Source organism: Mercurialis annua, linkage group LG7 (genome assembly GCF_937616625.2).
Source record: "Mercurialis annua linkage group LG7, ddMerAnnu1.2, whole genome shotgun sequence".
Taxonomy (NCBI): Eukaryota; Viridiplantae; Streptophyta; class Magnoliopsida; order Malpighiales; family Euphorbiaceae; genus Mercurialis; species Mercurialis annua.
The window spans coordinates 5,967,832-5,987,000 of record NC_065576.1 but is presented as its reverse complement, the minus strand read 5'-3'; the positions used below and the strand labels follow the sequence as shown (position 1 = coordinate 5,987,000).

The following is a 19,169-nucleotide window of genomic DNA, read 5'->3' as shown; positions in this document are numbered from 1 at the left end:
CAAAATCAAACCAATCGAAAAATTGGGTAAAAAAAATTGGTGTTTTACAAAGTTTTCAACAGTTCGGCCATCCATTTATGTAAACCGAATGGGCAGATACGCAGTCCTATTCATAATTTTACATCCACATAACTATTGATCATCTTTTTTCTGTTGATCCGTCAATAGCACAATTAACAAAACCTACCACACATGAACTAAAAATGTATAACTATTATAAGCACCTCAAAGCTTGAATTTCACTATCACCTTTTTTATGTAATTTGACCCACTCAAAAGAACTAAATAGAAAACAAAAGAAATCAAATGGTTATAATTTGAATAATTCAAAAAGACTACAATATAACACAGGGTTATAATTTGGACCTCTTGAGATAAATACTTATAAAAAGCTAAAATATTTTCAAAAATACAACGTCAAAATTTATTTTTAAAAATTACAATTTGTATTTTTTTTTTTTTGCAAAATGACTTGTTATTCTCAAAATATATTTTTTAATTTCAAAAATACAATTTTGGTTAACCAGCGGTATACTAACAGGTTACTAACAGTATACTAGAAAATAATTTATGTTTTATATGCACAATTTAAGTTTATAAAAAAAAGGTATTAACGATATATTAAAAATTAATTAACTATTAGTTTATCAGTGGTTTACTCATGATTCACAAGCGGTATTCTAAACACAAAATTATTAATTTTTTTAAAGTATAATTTGTTTAAAATACACGATTCAAGTTTACCAACGGTTTGCCACTGATTAATTAACCATATATTCAAAATAAAATTTATTACAAATTTACCGACGGTTAACCCAAGGTCTATGTACTAAAAATAAGATTATTGGTATACCATTAGTACACCATTGGTTAACCAACAACAAATAAAATTCTGCAACTGTTTACTAACAATTTATTAATGATATATTCAAAATAAAAAATTACAAGTTAACCAACGGTTTACCCAATGTTAACCATTTGTTAACCAACATCGAAAACATTACGGACATAAATTTGATCTATATTTCATCATAATTTCAAATAAGATCTTAATCTCAACTAAGCAAACAGAAAGTTAAAATTCAGATTCCAAAAATCAATCAATGCACTAAGAGTAACAACAGAATCGCTGTCATCATCACCATCTTCCCCATTTTCTTCCAAAACGTATAATCTTGGTCCGCCATGGCGAGTCAGAAGGAAACCTAGATACCGTCGCCTACACCGCAACGCCAGACAATAAAACCCAACTAACGTTGTTAGGTTTAGTCTAAGGTGAACGGCTGGCAACCACTTGCACAATCTAATAACTGAGTCGAATACCAGGAACTCGCGGGTGTATTTCTACGTGTCGTCTTATTAGTGGTAGCCGCTTGACTGCTTTAATGATGGCGGAGGGCTTGCGTCGGAGGCGGGCTTATGACGGCGGCAGCGGCAGGCTTGAGGTAGGCGGCGGGCTTGAGAAAATTTTAGGGTTAGCTTTTGTTTTTGGCAGTGAAATAAAATAAGAAAAGGATTAAGTTGGAATTGAAGAAATTAGATTATGAATGAATTAGAATAGTAATTGGTAGTTATGTAAAAGTAAAAATCAAAAAAGAAAAAAAAGAATTGTATTTTTTTAAAAATAAAACGGAGCAGTAATTATGAAATTAAATTAATAAAAAATAATAATCTGTATAAATAAATTTTTAATTTGATTAATTCAAACACTACGAAAAGAACAAGGTTTTTTATATGAAATACTGTTTTTTCTCCAACATTTACTTTTGTATTACCCCTTCTAAATCTTTACATTTCATACCAGCTTTTATTTTTTTATACTACTTTTTGAAAAAATTTTACTTTTTATATTAACTCTTATTTTCCAACATTTTCTTTCATCATTTTTAATAATTTTTTTCACCATTATATTCCTGCACTTAATATTTATCACATATTTTAATTTTAATTTTTTTTAATTTTTTTGCTTTTTTTTGGAATTTGACTTTTTTTACTGTTGATGTTTTTCCTCAGTTTTAATATCAACATGAATTCAACACGAATTCAACACGAAATCAACATATGTAATAAATTAACTAATTTAAATTTTTCAATCTTTTTTTATAATATTTTTATTTTTTTAAACATTTTTTCAATTTGATTTCAATTTTTTTTTTTATTTCACATATAATATGTTTTTTTTCGTTAATGTTAAAATCAAGTAAATATCAACATAATATCAACACAATATCAACATAAGATCAACATTGTAACTTTACAATAATTTAACATTATTACTGTCTTCTTCACCAATGATAAAGTCAACAAAATATCAACCGAAAATCAACACAATATCGACACTGTAACATTACTATAATTCAACATCATTATATGTCTTCTCCTTGATGCTACCATATCATTATTTAGTCTCAATTTAATTTAATTTAATTTTTTTAGTTGATTTCACAGACAATATTATCTTATTTTTCAATGTTAAAATATAAAAAAATCAGTTGATATCAACATAATATCAACATAATATCAACAACACTGTAATATTACAATAATTCAGCAATCAATCATCATCAAGAAATCGTTCTGCAAAATGAAAAACACGCATAAACACAAAAAAATGCAGAAATAACAGAATTTTATTCCATAAAATCACAAAATTATTTTACATAACATGAAATGAGTATTAGATTCTTTAAAGATACTCTTTATACATGTTTAATGGTGAAAAAACAATAATAAATAAACAAATTGCAGATCTGAAAATAAAAAAAAGAACAAAAAATTTCAGATCCGAAATCAAAACGATAAAAGAAAAATGACGGCGAGAGGCGGAACGGCGGAGGCGGAACGGCAGAAGCGGAACGGCGAAGGCGGATTGATGTGAAGAACAAAATATGAGTTGAGAGAAAAAAGAAAGAGAAATATGAAGAGAGAAAATAATTTTATTTATGTGGGTTGGTGCTATTAGGGTTCTATTTATATGAATGATATAAAAGTAACAACTTTTTTTTTGTATGGTAGTTTTAAAATATCAAACATGGATCAGTATAAAAGTAAATCAAACTTAAATGTTGACTATTTGAATAAAAAGCCCAAAGAACAACCCAGCCTGTTTTTGATGTAAGGAATGGTAGGGTGACTACCAACCTCTGTTTACATTAATTTGTGCTTTGATAAAAAAAAATATTCACTAACTTTATACATTTTTTCAATTTAATCACTTTTTTTTAATTCTTATAAAAATACACTAACTTTCATTTTTTTTCAAATTCATACATGGTGCTGACGTACTCATTCATTGGTTAAAAATAACTTACACCTCAACAAATTGCACAAATGTATGAATGTCACATCAGCACCGTGTATGAATTTGGAAAAAAAATAAAAGTTGATGTACTTTTATAAAAAAAATTAAATAACATGGTTAAATTGAAAATATGTGTAAAGTTAGTGAATTTTTTATTACCCCAAAAAAATAAAGATTATTCCATCATTTTTGTTTTTGAATGTTATTCATTTGGATATTTTTGTTCCCTTGCAATATAGATTTTCAATCTATGTAGGATTTTAAAACCCTTCAAATCTCTCCACACCATCGACGAAATAAACTTTACTACCCCATAAAATAAACCAACAAAAATCTATTATTAATATTAACTCATACTTTACTTTACCTCCGAATCACCATATGGATGTGTTAAGGTCCGAGAAAAAAGAGTCCAGCACTATATAGTACGGACACGGGTATAAAAACAAGACACTTACACTTACAAGATGAAACGATATTATTCTAAGATTTCTTATATCAAAAATAAAATTTCATGTCCAAAACAATAAATTTCCTACATATTCTCGAAATTGATTGAACGAAGAGTTCGTACGACAAAATTTTCTAAGACATAAAGAAGTTCATAGATTTACATATCTTCATTTCTAAGAAGAATGGTTTGCCCGAACGAGGCAACCAAAATCAACTTTCCACCTTATTAACAGATACAATTTGCATATTTGACAATGAGAAAACTTGCAGAATAAGTATATTGCTACCTTTATTTTGGCTTATCATACGATGCATCATTAATCGGAGGTGGTCTATATATTGCAGGGATAGTGGCCGGGAAGAACATTTGCCTGACTCCCTCCGCTTTGATGATGGGGAAAATAATTCCTGCCGCGCTCTGCAAAAGGATCAAATCACTTCATAAACGTCAAAATGCTATATTTGAAGTATTTTCATGCTAAAATTTGGTTAGAAAGATGAAGCCATTTCATTTTTTATGTTAATCTATATTACACTAAAACTTCACTAATCCTACGTTCTGATGTTTTTTTTTCCAAAAATGCTTCTAAAACTCTATATCTAAAGCCTATTCTTATAAGAAAATTTTTATTTTTCATTTTCTGTAACATTTTCCGATCTAGAGTTTTTGTTTCCGTGCTACATAAATGAGGGATAGAAGACACTCACCGAGATTAGTCTACCTCCAATCCAAAAAGCCTTAGGCGAAGGAAATGGAAGTAGCAGACGACCAACACCATATATTGCAACAGCAAAGAAATGCATCACTAGGCTTAGTGGACGTGGATTTAGACCAGATAGTAAGGCCACAGGTCCTGATGAAAATATACCCCCGAGGCTTAAATAGTCAAAGCATGCTTGGCGCATTTCCTTCCTCGCTTGATCAGGAGATGCGGAGAACACCTTGTACAAGGCACCTGCCAGAGTGTTTATCGTTGATGCAACAGGCTGCCAATAACAATCACCAAACTTGATCAGTCGAACATAACAATTCAAGAGTCGCATTACTCCATCTATTCCATTTACATGTGTATTGTTTATATCAACATACATACATATACAACTTGTGCAGAATGTTATCTAATTGTACCAAATAAATTTGTAGTCTACGTCAATCTTAACTACATCAAACACTATACGAATTAATGCTTACCTTGCGCAAAGTATAAAAAGATTCGAGATATTTGGTCAACGAAGCTGCATCATTAAGATCACGCAATGGCTTAAGAAGATCTCGAAGCACAACAATATCTGACAGTGCCACGGTCATCCCTCCTCCGGTTAACGGATGGCGCATATTGAAAGCATCACCCATTAATATAGCTCCAGGAGTCGGGAGGGGATCAGCTGGCATGCTTCTATTTGGCATCGTCCTGATATTACCGTTATCTATTGCAGATATGAACGCATCATGTAGCACAGGAGGAACCTAAAATAGATACTTTTTCAATTACATGAAAAATAGGCAAAAAATATTTTATTAAAGAAAACTGAGGAACAAAGAATGAGATGAGGATAAACCTGTGGCGCTACCACATTCTTTAAATACTTGGCCATTTCACCGTTGGCAATGGAAGGTAGTTTTTGACCTGGCACATCAACTAAACAGCGAATCTCTGTGCTGCTAATCGGATAAAACAGGATTGGTGAAGGATCTGCTAGGACAACATGCCCGTGATTTGCAAAAGGGAGTTGACAGTTCTCGAGGACTAAACCGACAAAACAAGAGGGCACATCTACCTATCCAAAAGTTATAACAATAAGAAACAGTCTCAGTCGACAAAATTTCGACAAGAAAAGCAAACTGAAGCTAAATGTTGTTAATGACTCGCTAATTTCATCTCAGTTGGTACTCTAACCAAAAAACTCTACTCAGTTATGATAACAAGTATGATCCTTCACCTTAGAATTACATAGAAAACGGCGCAGATTTGAGAAACAGCCATCACAAACAATTGTAAGAGGAGCATAGGCTCTAAGTTCTTGACCATCTTTGGTTTTGTATTGAACCCCCTTGATAGTCCCGTTTTCTTCAAGAAGGGATGTCACTGCTCCTTGCTCCAGCTTTACACTGGCAGAAGAGCGAAAAACACAAAAACATGCGAGTGTGTCGAGTAAAAGTTAGAAACTAAAGAATGAATTATAGAAAATGCATGAGCGTGATTCTAAATATCTGTATCAACGGAGCCAGGGCATCAATAAACTACAAACAGATTGAGCAATAAAGAAAATGAAAGAATAAATACTTCGGAAGAGTGGCAGCTTTTTCTCTCATTCTCTGAATAAAACGACCATTATGGAAGCTCCTTCCTGAAACATCAGCATGGAATTTTTCTAACGGATACGACAGCCTAGTATTTTTCCCATCTTTGAAAAGAGCATATCCAAGAATTCTCTGAGCATCAATTTCATTTACACAATCTGCAGCCAATTGGTTGTAAATAAGAAATTTAACCAAAGCAGTATGATAGTGTCCATGATTCTGCTAATGCTTAACAGAAAATATCTATAGTAATCTAATATGATTTAAGGATATCAGCTCAAACACTTCTATTTCACCACATACCTTCAAGACCCAATTCAACTAATTTTAAATATCCGCCTGGTTGAAGCAGCTCGCCGACAATTCTATCAGGTTCTGTTAAATCCCTTTCTACTACACGAACTCTTCTCCCGTCCTTCAATTAGTATGAGTAATAGATAATTATTCAGTTGAAGGTCATTTTCGAGGCCAAAATGAATTCTCTTTAGAACACATAAACCTTTAATTCATTTCTAAGGTAACCAAACACAGAAGCAATCAATCATGCAAATTAAATTGAAAATGCAACCGAAAAGTTTTCAGCAAACCAACAGAATTTCTACGATAATGGTCATTATTTAACATTTAGTACAGTATATTACTAAAATTAACTATTTCTTTTACATGATTTCTTAATATGAAAACTTCAAGTCCAACACAAATATGTCAACATAGCATATGACTTTGGCACCGAATACCTAAATTTATCAACACACTAACTAGCCAAAAGGATATCAACTTTTTCAAGTAAAGAGTAATAAATTTGCCAACCTAGCCAGACAGAAATTTGCTCAAGAAACCAAATAATTTCACAAAATCTGTCCCTACCAACACATGGAAATTGCATCATCAAACAAACAAACAACCTACCACAAACCCCATTTTCACCTTCTTCAATCAATACAACCCATTCCAGATGCATGAGCTTTTTATAATCTCAAATGCAAACCACCAAAATAAATTCCATAAAAACATGCTAGAAAAATTTAAGACTATTTAAAAGAAGGTTCAATTTTTTCATGAAAAAAGAACCGGTGTTTTTTTTATGGTAGCGAGACTCGCTCCTCCGAGCCGAAGCTCGGGATTGCATCAAACTCCGGGATCTGGAGCGCCCGCAAGCCCACATGCCGGGCAAATTCGGTCTAATGTGTCAGGTAGCTCAGTCTCAATTACTCTATATATTGGAAAGAGCCTAGCCTGGCGACCATGGTACCTAGATAGCCGAAATTTAGACCACTAAACCAAACTCGTGCTAATATTTAATTAGCAACAAATGAGTATCAATTCTTAGAAAATACTCAAAACTGTGAATTATGCAGCGTGTTGTCTGTTACATGGCATCTCATCAGGTTTAATTTTAAATTTTTTAGAATTTTTTAAAATTCTATGAATTTAGAAAAAATAATTCTTTGAAAATACTCAAAAGAACGAAAAGGGTGTATATTGTACCTTGCCAAGCGTATAAGCAAGGGCAGCACCGGCAACACCGGCACCGACGATAATGACGTCATCAGCGGAGCCATTTTCATGCAACCGTGCATTATAATTCTCAGTTTTCAAGGTGGCCGCACTATTCCCATTGATAATTTTCTTGTTCTTGATTTTCTTACGCAAATTGTAAAGAAAAACAAACCCAAAAAGAGAGGCAAAGAAAGTCCCGAGAATAACACAACTATCAAAACCAGGTTCCATAATCTTGAAATAACGACGACAATGCGAAGAAGAAATATTCGGATGGGGATTTAATTTCTTGGAACGTAAAATAATGGTTGTGGTGAGTGAGTCAGTTATGAATGATGTGGTGGTGGTGAGTTGTGGGAGTGGTGGCGATGAGGTGGCGAGTGATGGAGAGAATGTAGGAGAAGGTGGCGTTTTATAGATGGAGAAATGAAAAGATGAAAATAATGACCGGTAAATTTGTGGTCTTGGTGGTGGCAGCTGGATTGAGACCGGACTCATTAATATTTTTTGGAATTTTTTGAATTTTTAGAAGAAAAAAATGAGTTTTGTTTAATAGTTTGTGAAATTTAGAAGAACATTTGCTTAATTTTTTTTATTTTTATTTTTTCTGATATTTTGGTTAGTTGCGTTTTAGATTATACTTGCAGGAATTGCTCAAAATGCATAATTGACACTCTTGTTAGTTTGTTGGTAAAAGGTACAAAACAATTCTCCAACTTTATCTAAAAGTATAAGACAGCTTCATAATTTATTTTTGGCACAAATAAATTCTCACAGTTCTAAAATCGAACAAAAATCCCTCTGTCCATGATTTTGGTAAACGGACGCTAAACTGGTGACGTGGCACTGAAAAAAAAACTTCAAAAACACACTTAATTTTTAAAATACTTATCAAATCCATATTTCAACTTTTTTTTATTATATCACCCTCATAAAAGGTTCAAAAATACCCTTAATTTAAAATACATTCAACCAAACCCTCTTCTTCACTAATTTTAAAAAAATATGGTCATATCTTCCCGACCTCTTTTCCGGCAACCCTGACCCACCCTTTCATGGAAGACCATCTTCCCCAAAGGAAGATCAGCAGTGGCTGGTCTTCTATGGAGGAAGACAGATCGTCGTCCCCATGGAAGACCAGCAGTGACTGGTCATCCATTGAAGACAAGCGACTCATCTGCGGAAGTGGGCGGTGACAGTTTTGAGGTTTCAAAATAGGTTTAGATTAAATTTGATTAAATTAGTTTTGTTTAACTTAGTTGGTTTTTATTTAATTACAATTAATTAATTGAAATTAAATTAATTGAGATTGCGGCTTTTTTTTAATTTTTTTAATTGAAGATAAAAAAATGTTAATCTGGTGTGCCCGTTGTCGTTTGTTTTAGGAGTGTCGGGTTACGGTGGTTCAATTTTTAATTAATTTTAATAAAAAAATTAATTAGAGTTAATTAGGAAGAAGATGGTGAAATAATACAAAAAGATATATAAGTATAAATATGGTAAGTATTTTAAAAATTATAGGTATTTTTGAACCTTTTATGAGGGTGAAATAATAAAATAAAATATATGAATTTGGTAAGTATTTTAAAAATTAAGGGTTCTTTGTTTAACATGAACCCTTTGATCGAATGAAAAATAAATTCAACATGAAATTACTAATAAATCAATATTAGGGTTCTTTGTTTAACATAACCCTTTGCTCCTTCAATTACCAATATCATTTTTTGTTTTGTTATGTTCCCGCTTATTAATTAAGTGATATGTCTAGACATATTTCAAATTTAGTGTTGGAAAAGTCTAAGACTGTAAAAGATAGTAGTTAATTACTTCAATTTTCAATGGTTTAAAACAACCATCGCTATAGTTTTTAGTATATATAGATTTTATTTTATTTAATCTTTAAGTTTTACATACGTTTACATATTAATATGAATTTTTACTTTTATCATTTTATGTATTATAAATATCTAATAAAAATATTTTTAATTTATATTTTATATTATATTAATTTCATGCAAATGTGTTATATCTGTGAGAAAACCAACATAGGCTTCTCATATTTTTTCACTAAATAGAATTTTCTCATTAATTCTCGCCAAATAGAGCATTCTCATTAGCTTTCACTTTTTTTAAATCACTTATTTAAATTATATTTATTTTAATGAGTGTTCTAATTTATATTAACCTCTAATGTATACACTTTATAGTGTTCTACTCTATATTAACTTCTAATCTCTACACTTTATAGTGTTTAATATTTATTAACTTCTAATCTCTACGACTCATATATTTATTGAATATTAATTTTTAAAAAATAAAATTAATCTGAAATTTTGACAAATTCACATGTTATAAAAAATATTTATTTATTTTTTTATAATTTTAATATTATACTTTATTTTATTTTAATCTAATATAAAAGTTATTATTAAAAGAGTTTTAATATTAGAGATCATCAAGAATTATGACAAATTTTATTTCAAAGTATTAGGCCAAAAAACTATTATAAATTGAAATAAAAAATTTATTTTAATTTTTTAAAATTAGTTTAATAGGTAGTTTTCATTATTTTTCAAATTGAATAAAAAATATTTTTGTGAATTTTAAATTAAAGTAAAACACTTATTCTAATTTTTTAAATGTTAATATTAATAGGTAGTTTTTATTAATTTTTCAAATTAAATAAAATATTTATTTATTATTTAATAAAATATAAAATATTAGATTTTAGCCATTATTTTTATAAATTTATTTTAAAAATATAATTACTAATTAGATTCCGTGCAAATGCACGGGCTTACGACTAGTATATTATATAATTAAGAGGACCAACGGAGCTCTCTCATTCATTCTCACCGAATAGAGCATTCATGTTAGTTCCCATTTTTTTCAAACTACTTCTCAGTAGTTCCCACTTTTTCTAAACTACTTATATTATATTATCTATCTATATCTATACTATATATAAAAGCACGGATGGGGGGGTGGGGGGGGGGGGAGATGCAAATTTATCGAATAATCCTTTCAGTTTATTACTAAATAAAGGTTTTATAGTCATTAACTAATTAGTTATTTAATAATCACTATTGTAATTAAAGTCTTAATTAGAATAGGTAGCCAAATTATCTTCAATTCAGTTTTAGTATATAATAAATAACTAAATTGTCTCCAAATTATTAGAAATACTTATCTTTTAGTTTGATTTAACTACAAAATTAAAATACTGTATTTGGTCAATATATTATTATTTAAATATATATTTTATTATTTTTAAAGATATTATTAATAAAATTAAGTTAATTATTTAATTATGGGTATTATAAAACCAAAAGAAGAATAAATTCAGCATGAAAAAAAAATTTAATAACTGAATAAATTTACTAATATGTTTATTAACGAGTTACGTTACGAGCCACGTGCATAGCACGTAACGCAAAACTAGTATAATTAAGAGGACCAACGGAGCTCTCTCATTCATTCTCACCGAATAGAGCATTTCTGTTAGTTCCCATTTTTTTCAAACTACTTCTCAGTAGTTCCCACTTTTTCTAAACTACTTATATTAAATTAATTTTTTTAATTAAATTATTATCATAAATTCTAAGTGATTCGGTTAAAAAAATAAAACAAATCAAACCTGCCAACTGATAATCAGTATCCTACTATACATCAACTTTCTAAATCAACGGAAAAACATATTGTCTTCCACCTGTGCTATGAAGCACCAAACATTTATTTCTCATAATATCCTCTGAAGGCTGAAACTAATCTATTCTCTATATTGCACCAAGAAAAAAGGAAATTTAGCAACAGACATTGCACATACATGTGACGATTAATGAATGTTTTTGTTTTTTGATTTCCCACTCATCAAATTTAGTATGATTTACAGTGATGCCGATTTTTATTTTTCAAATCTGATTCATGTACACAATTATTTTTGTTTATTAACCTTTGTCCATCATATTTATTATAGTTTATCGATGTACTAATTTTATTTTTCTTAATGTTTATATTTTTTATTTCTGTCCATCAGATTAGTATTTTGCTTGTGGGTTCTAAAGTTTTGATTCGAAGGAAAAATCTTCATCATGTATCTAAGGTGAGTTATGTTATTTATAATTTTATATTTAGTTTAATATGGAAAATAATTAATTGTTTTGAATTTTAATTTTATGTTTCTGTTAGCAAATAAGTTTTGAGCTTCTTATTTTTTTTATTTTATCTTGTAATTGCGAATCTATAAATTTATAAATTCAACAAATTTTAAATTGAATCTTATTAGGCAGCTTACTATGCAATAATATTTTTAATCTTTTTTACATATTTTAGATTTTAGTTTGAAATTAGTATCACAAATTATTGTGAGTTGTGGAGTTTAAATTTTTCATTTTTATTATAAATAAAGAACATGCAAGGCGAGAGCTAGCTAATGGAAAAGGATTTTGGAATATGAAAAGAAGTACACTGTTATCGCATATTATATAAGATCTTCATAAATGAATTTATTTTAAATATATATATACTTATATAGTCATATTAGTTCAAATAATCCAATGATAATCATCTTCCTTATCCAATATTTTTCTCATAAACATCATTGAGAACCATGATACGTTGTCAATTGAAGAACAATCATGTGGTTCAGGTAATCATTCTACAATCACTACCACATAAGTCACTTTCAGCAACACCGGAAAAGTGTTGCTGTATGTACAAAAACTGTTGTCTTAGGTCTATTGCAACGCTTTTCAATCGGCTACATTTGCGGCCGCTGCAATAGGTTTTGATAGCTATTGCAACAGTTTTTTTATACTATTGTAATGCAAATAAAAGCGTTGCAATTTATAACAAAAGCAACGGTTTCAAACATCTACTGTAACAGTTTTATAATGCATTTTAGGCAACATTTATTTTTTTAAGGCAACGATTTGTATATTACTTTAGGCAACATTTATTTTTATAAGGCAACAATTTGGATAGTACTTTAGGCAACACTTATATATACTGATGCAATGGTTTGGCTAAAACTTTAAATAACAGTTTATATAGAATACGCAACAGTTTATATTTAAAGAATAAGAATTAAAAGCGGAAACTAAAATTATACGCTAAATTTAGAAACAGAAAATATTCATTAAAATGTGATAACAGAGAATATTCACCAAAATTAGAAAACGGAAAATATTCATAAAATTCAAAATCGAAAAATATTCCATCCATCCATTACATTACAAACAGAAAATGTTCACCAAAATATTTATCAAAAAAACGATTATACTTCTAAATATTGAGCGCCTTTTCTGCTACGTAATCATTTTCTACAAATATCTTCCTGAAACCCTGCAAAACCACATACAATGATACTCAAAATATGCAAACATATACGTAATAAGATAAATGTGTATAAAGAACGAGTACTTAACTAGAGGATCTGTCGCTCAAAATTGAGCCAACGTCTGCAAATGAAAACAATATTATTAAATTTCAGCTCAATGCTTAATAAACTGCGCAACACTTTAACTAAACCGAAGGTGTCGTACCTCTTCCGGCGAGTTGAAGTACATGAATAGTGTATAGTTTAGGAAATTCGAGACCTTAGAGTTGTATATATCTGCATACCTGCAATTTTATGACACTGCAATTAGCACAATCCAACTAATCAAATATTCAATATTCTGTACAACCTATCATCAAATTATCTTCCAACTTGCCAACTATAATCACATGTATAATATATTTCCTCCTACATACATCCACTATGTTTTAGGCCATTGTAGAATCATCAAGAGATCGCATCAAATATTTAGTCAGCTTGTTATATAAGCAACTAGTGCCACAACAGTGCAAGTCCTCTGTCTAGGTTTTACCTCTTACTGAAAAGTTCTCCATCTCCTTCTAGCATCAGAGCAGCTTTTATTAATCCACTCTTTGCATGACAATCAAAAGCTTTTTCATGCTTTATGTGAGTTCTTGATCGTCCATGTTAGTTGCAGCAAGGATCTGAATGTTTAAACACAAACATGAGAACCAATATAATAACTTTCCTTTAACTCAGTTCAATTATGAGATTTACTACATATATGGACACACTTAAGCTTCTCGGTTGCTTTAGGCAGTCCAGCAATGAGAAATATGCGGGAGACATAAAAGAAAAGTAAAAATCCTAAACATGGTTAGAAGAGCTACTTAAAAATTAAAAACTCACTTGAGCAGGGCGCTCTTTAATTCTCCGTATCAGTTCATTGCCGCAGGAATATGAACTTTGGTTCCATTTTTACTAGCAAAAGCGCCACCGCCGACAGCAACTCTACGTAGCAGGACCACAGGTTTCCAATTTTACAAATCAACAAGACTAAGATGGAGATAAAAAGCACAGTTGTATTGTTAAAGCATATAAAACAGGTCGTAAGATTTCTAATATCCAATCACATTAGATTGAAGACAATAAATTATTCCAAAACTAACTTACATATATTTAATTAGATTACATTGATAATTAATGCAAATAGACTGACAACAAAAATTCATGAAGTGCTCAAGAGCTTGCAATGAAACATGTTAAATAATAAATAACAAAATCAAAACTTCAACAGACCACATACACTCTAAAGACGCTTTAATACCTTGTTTATGGTTTTCCAATACCTCTTCAAGAGCCTCATCCTTTGAAACTTCTATGGTTTTCAAAGCTTTAATTTCGACCTGAGAAGCTCCCGGTTCTCTTTGTTTATCTGATACAATCACAAAAAAATTAGTCATTGTGGTGTTTCTTAAAGTTGCTTCACTTCTGGTTTTTCAATCAGCTCAATTATATGTGTGTTCTTTCCAAATATTCATAAGATAATTATTGAGCAATTATGTGAAAGCACATAGGTTAATATCACATAACAAAAAGAAGGGAAGCATCACTGTCATTACCTTTCTTTCCATTTCCCAATAACCAAATCACGTACCTAAGAGAATCATTGCTGAATTAATACAATAACTCAAAAAATCCTTACAAACAAACTTTGATATATGCAAGGTACATAAACTTAGATATGTAGTCATAGATATATGCACAATTATAAAATGATATAATTGTGGCCCATTATTTAAACTCGATTAAGGATTAGGGGAAGATGAGGAAACATTTCCATCTCTGGACTTGGATGTTATAGGTTCATCTCGAATGAAGATTGTGGGATTCAGACCTTATTAGTTGTTTGAATTTTGGACATTTCTTCCCACATTTATTAGTGGCAGATCTTAAGCATTTCTTACGGAAACTACAAACAAAGATCGAACAAAATCAGTACTAAATTGATCAATATTCTTCCAAAAATAAAAAACAAAAATTCTAATTTACCTGGGTCCACAAGAAGTGGTGCTAGGTTCAAAGCAAATCTCCAAATAAGTCTACACAACATCAAAACTTCATTCAAAATAATAAAATTGTAACCTTAGTAAAAGTACAAGAGATCAAACAAACTCTTACTGCACAAAACAACTGTTCTTTAAGTTAGTGATATGTTATGCCAGTGTCCATTACTGCAAATTGCAAGTAAATCTCTCGATTACTTCAACTTATTAAGTGTTCTATAATTAACTAGCATTTAAACTGAAATTAATTATGTTTTTCAAGTTATAATCGTTGCAATTAGAGATCAAAATCGGATTTTAAGCTGACAAAACCTAAATACTTCAAATAATTAATTTTAGGGTTAACAAATCGCAACATAAACATAAAATCCAATGAACTCACAAATCAATTGTAATAAAAAAAATAATAAGACTAGATTCATACCTTGCGATAGAGTTCATGTAAAAATCAACGCATCTAAAACAAAACAAAAGGTAAATCCAGGTTAGAGAGTACAAAATTATTGCGAGTGAGAACAAGGATAATAGAAATAGAGACATCGGTGAGAGTTTTACTTGAGAGACAGAGATTTTTAGAGCGATTTGTTTGAGAAAATGAGAGACTTTTTGATTAAACCCTAGAAAAGATAGGGTTGCACAAGAGAGATGCAACAGAGAGTCGATAGAAAATTTTGATTATCTAATTTGGTAGGGTAACATCATCATTTTTGTACAGTAAAAGTTTTGGACTCTATCAGAGAATATGGATGAAGCTTAAGTTGTTTACTGATTGTAGATTTGTATTGGTTTGATTATTTTAGAGTCTGATTAAGTTATTTACTGATTTTAAATAGTTTATTGTTTATTAGGACTTATAATACAGTTGAAAATATAATTTAAAATGAGATAATAAAAAGCAACGGTTTAAAAGTGTTGCTAGATTTAGTCAAACTGTTGCATTTTGTTAGTGTAATGCAACAGTTTTCCATATTTGTTGTCTTATGTTGTAAATTTTTGAATTTTGTTAATTTCTTTGCAACGGTTTTTAACCGTAGCGTTTCTGTTGCCTTATATATACTATTGTAACAGTATTGAAAGTGTTGCTTCACTAGTGTTGCTGAATGTAACTTATGTGGTAGTGAATTAAATTTTGAAATTGTAGTTATGTATCTTTTTTAGTCTAAACTATGAAATGTTCTTAATGTATCCCAATTATTTTTAAATATTTCAACACTCAAACTAATTTGTCCATTTTTTAATTAACCATTATCATATATGAAATCAAAATATCTATTTTCCTTTTCATCTATATTATGTTTTTAAATTTGGAATTAGAAATCCTCTTATTGCAATACTATTTGAAAAACAAGTCATGTTAATATTTTAATAATTAATTTTTTTCTCATTTACTATTCAATAAAGCATGCTCTGGTTATTAGTCTTTTTCCTTCATTCTGTTAGACGTGCAACTGAGGTGAAAATATTTAAAATTATAAATTTGTACATTCAGAAACAATGTATATAATTCACATTTCATTACAAGTAGTAGCTACATAGAAATTTATAAGAATATGTAAAAAAATAATTGAAGAGATGAAAAAATAAATGTGGTACAAAAAATATTAAAAATATAAAATAGACTAAATCTATTTTGGGTTCTTAAACTATACAATTTTAGTTCATTAGATCCCTCAATTTCTATTTGGCTTCCTCAAATCCTTAAATTTTTATTTTTTGGTCAATTGAGTTCTTAAACTTTTGTTTTTTGTATTATTGGGTGTCTAAATTTTTTATTTTTGTGGTTCATTTGGTCCTTAAATGATTTTTGTTTAAGGACCTAATGAAAAAAAAACAAAAATTTAGAGATTTGAGAAAGCAACATAGAAATTGAGGGATATGATAAACCAAAACAACATAATTTAGGGACTTCAAAATGAATTTAGCCAATAAAATATAAAAGTGTATCATAGTTATTACTATTTTGAAACAATTCATTATTCAGATTACATTAAATATTTATTCTATTTTATTTTATTAGTTTCCAAGTTATGAACTTTAAAGTTTTTAGGAATTATTTATATTATTATTTTAAAATTAAATTGTAATTAAAATTATATATAAATTTAATTACGCGCAAATGCGCGGGCTTCCGACTAGTAGTTACTAACATCTGGCATATGAAAATGATCTGAATGGCTTATAATGTTAAAAAATTTACTATCAAATCAACTTGTGCTAGCCATTTCTTAATCCATGGATACGGTCTAAATCTAAATATAAGATCACTCGCAAATTTAAAAGTGAGTGAATATAACATGCCACATGAAAAATGTGCATGTTATTTGAGTAGCTTATAATACTTAGAATTCCAATTGACATGATTAACTATTTTAATTAGAATCATTTAAACATAGATTTTGATTTCTAAAAATACAAGGAGTCAAGAATTCTCTCTCTCATCTCTCTAAACTCTCTTCTTTTTTTTTCAGAAACTCTAGCCGCAACAAGAGGGAGGTGATTTTGGCCATTGTTTGGTTCAAAATCACCTCCCTACCTTCTCGTTTTCTCGTTAAATCTCGTATTTAGTTTATTTTACGTCAATAAGCACAGATCTGAGATCTGTTGGTTTTTTTCTTTCTTCCTTTATGGATGTTTTGTCTTCCTTAGTGGAGTTCTGCCTCTTACCCTTTATGAGTTTTGCTATTTCTTTAATAGAATTATCTACGGAACGTAGATCTGAAGTGATATCAGTAGAAATCTTATTTTTAATATTCTCTTAATCGGACTCATTCAAAGACCAAATAGTCGATTTGTGGTTTAAAATAACCTTCGAGTGGAGCGGACGGATCGCCGAGTTGCACATTCAAAGAGCTCCGTCAATGCGATTGAAGAAATTAGATATGATTTTCTGTTATTTTACTGATGTTCTATTATTGTACCTATCCCTTCTTCTCTCTAAGGGTTTATCCCTTCTTCTCTTCTCCGGTCCAACACGTTAACGTCTAATCAATCAACTCAGCCGAAATTCTCATCACCATATTGTCCCCAAAGGTCTTAAGCTTTATCTTTTGTCCTTCCGATTGCCCCTCGTACAAAATCATTCCTCGTAAACACTTCCCATCAACCTCCACATTCCTATAAGTACTGGGATCATCATTTATTACAACCACCATTTAGCCTTCCCCATCATTAAACAACTGATTTTTAACCCAACCAACCCTTTTCATTATGGCCCTTCCACCAACCACCATCAATGAGCTCACACTGCATACTGCAAACCTTAAAGTCTCTGAACCCTCTCTCCCCCTTACACAAGGGATAGTAGAAAAACGTTTTATCTTGGCAGGAAAATTTTTGGGTAAGAAGACGTTCCACCCCACTGTTCTTAACGAAATTCTCAGAAGCTCCTGGAGAATCAGAAACTACCTAACCATCCAGAAAAACCATTTGGATATCTTTGTTTTTACATTTGAAAATGAAGGCGACTGGGAAAGAGTTTGGGAAGGTCGTCCTTGGTGCATTAGTAACAACCTCCTTGTGCTTCAACAGTGGTATTCGGAGCAAGCAGTGGAAGATATGGAGTTTCTATTCACCCCATTCTGGATCCAAGCTATGGGTCTCCCTGCTTACCAGGTAACGCTACAGAATGCTGATATGGTGGGAAGTTTGTTTCATGAACATCTGGCAACAGACACTAGAGTTTTCAGTGAGCATGGAGGGTGTGGCACTCTTCGTCTAAAAGTACTTCTGAAGGTTGATGAGCCCCTTAAGCGAGGTTTCTACACTACTCTGGTGGATGGTAAGGTTAAATGGATCATCTTTCAATATGAGCGAATGCCTGATATATGCTATCTGTGTGGTACTTTTGGTCACTATGATACCAACTGCTCATCTCCCATGGTGGAAGCAATGGGAGAAGGGGTCCTAGGTTTTGGCCCTTGGATGAGAGCTGGGTACAGGAACCTCAAAGCTATCATTGAACGTCAAGCACGGTCCCAAATGGCTAAAAGGAATCTAACTCAGGCCTCAGAGGTGACTACAGCTCCTCCGGGCAGTTCATGTGTGGGGAGAATGGAGACGATGGCAGACGATTCAGATTCTACGGCTAATCTTCCCAGGAAACAACTGGTCCTTAACCAATGGGTTGATAGAAACACTCATCCCCAGGTGAAGTCCAAGGATAAGGGAAAAGCTGTAAGCAAAGAAGATAAGGGAAAAGTTGCTGTTGTAGAGTCCGAGGTTAAAAGTCAAGCTTCACTGAATTCTCGT

General features: G+C 30.8%; 1 protein-coding gene and 1 long non-coding RNA gene across 15 annotated transcripts; both read right to left on the bottom strand.

The window, feature by feature from the left end:
* Positions 1-3,872: 3,872 nt before the first annotated feature.
* LOC126655749 (squalene epoxidase 3-like) lies at positions 3,873-8,069 on the bottom strand. The gene is made up of 8 exons (XM_050350032.2): positions 7,545-8,069; positions 6,360-6,471; positions 6,040-6,214; positions 5,696-5,864; positions 5,315-5,533; positions 4,947-5,222; positions 4,463-4,741; positions 3,873-4,172 (listed from the first exon to the last, which is right to left on the bottom strand). Exons 1-8 carry the CDS (start codon positions 8,052-8,054, stop codon positions 4,044-4,046), a joined length of 1,869 nt encoding a protein of 622 aa, XP_050205989.1. The 5' UTR covers positions 8,055-8,069; the 3' UTR covers positions 3,873-4,043.
* A 4,657-nt stretch (positions 8,070-12,726) lies between these two features.
* Positions 12,727-16,027, bottom strand: LOC126654980 (uncharacterized). 14 transcript variants are annotated; one of them, XR_007632817.2, is made up of 9 exons: positions 15,346-16,018; positions 14,908-14,957; positions 14,753-14,827; positions 14,478-14,512; positions 14,183-14,290; positions 13,765-13,866; positions 13,427-13,559; positions 13,100-13,178; positions 12,727-13,015 (listed from the first exon to the last, which is right to left on the bottom strand). It is a non-coding gene; the product is annotated as an uncharacterized LOC126654980 (long non-coding RNA). The 14 variants fall into 14 exon arrangements; XR_008791113.1 differs by adding an exon at positions 15,037-15,089 and having other exon boundaries at positions 14,183-14,827; positions 15,346-16,026; XR_008791111.1 differs by having other exon boundaries at positions 12,727-12,899; positions 12,983-13,015; positions 14,183-14,827; positions 15,346-16,025.
* Between the last annotated feature and the right edge of the window lie 3,142 nt (positions 16,028-19,169).

Coding starts and splice junctions, on each gene's coding strand:
- LOC126655749 (XM_050350032.2), bottom strand. CDS start 8,054: ATGAGTCCGGTCTCAATCCAGCTGCCACCACCAAGACCACAAATTTAC. Junction 4,742..4,946: donor CTTTTTATACTTTGCGCAAG/GTAAGCATTAAT, acceptor TGTTATTGGCAG/CCTGTTGCATCAACGATAAA. Junction 4,173..4,462: donor TTGGAGGTAGACTAATCTCG/GTGAGTGTCTTC, acceptor ATCCTTTTGCAG/AGCGCGGCAGGAATTATTTT.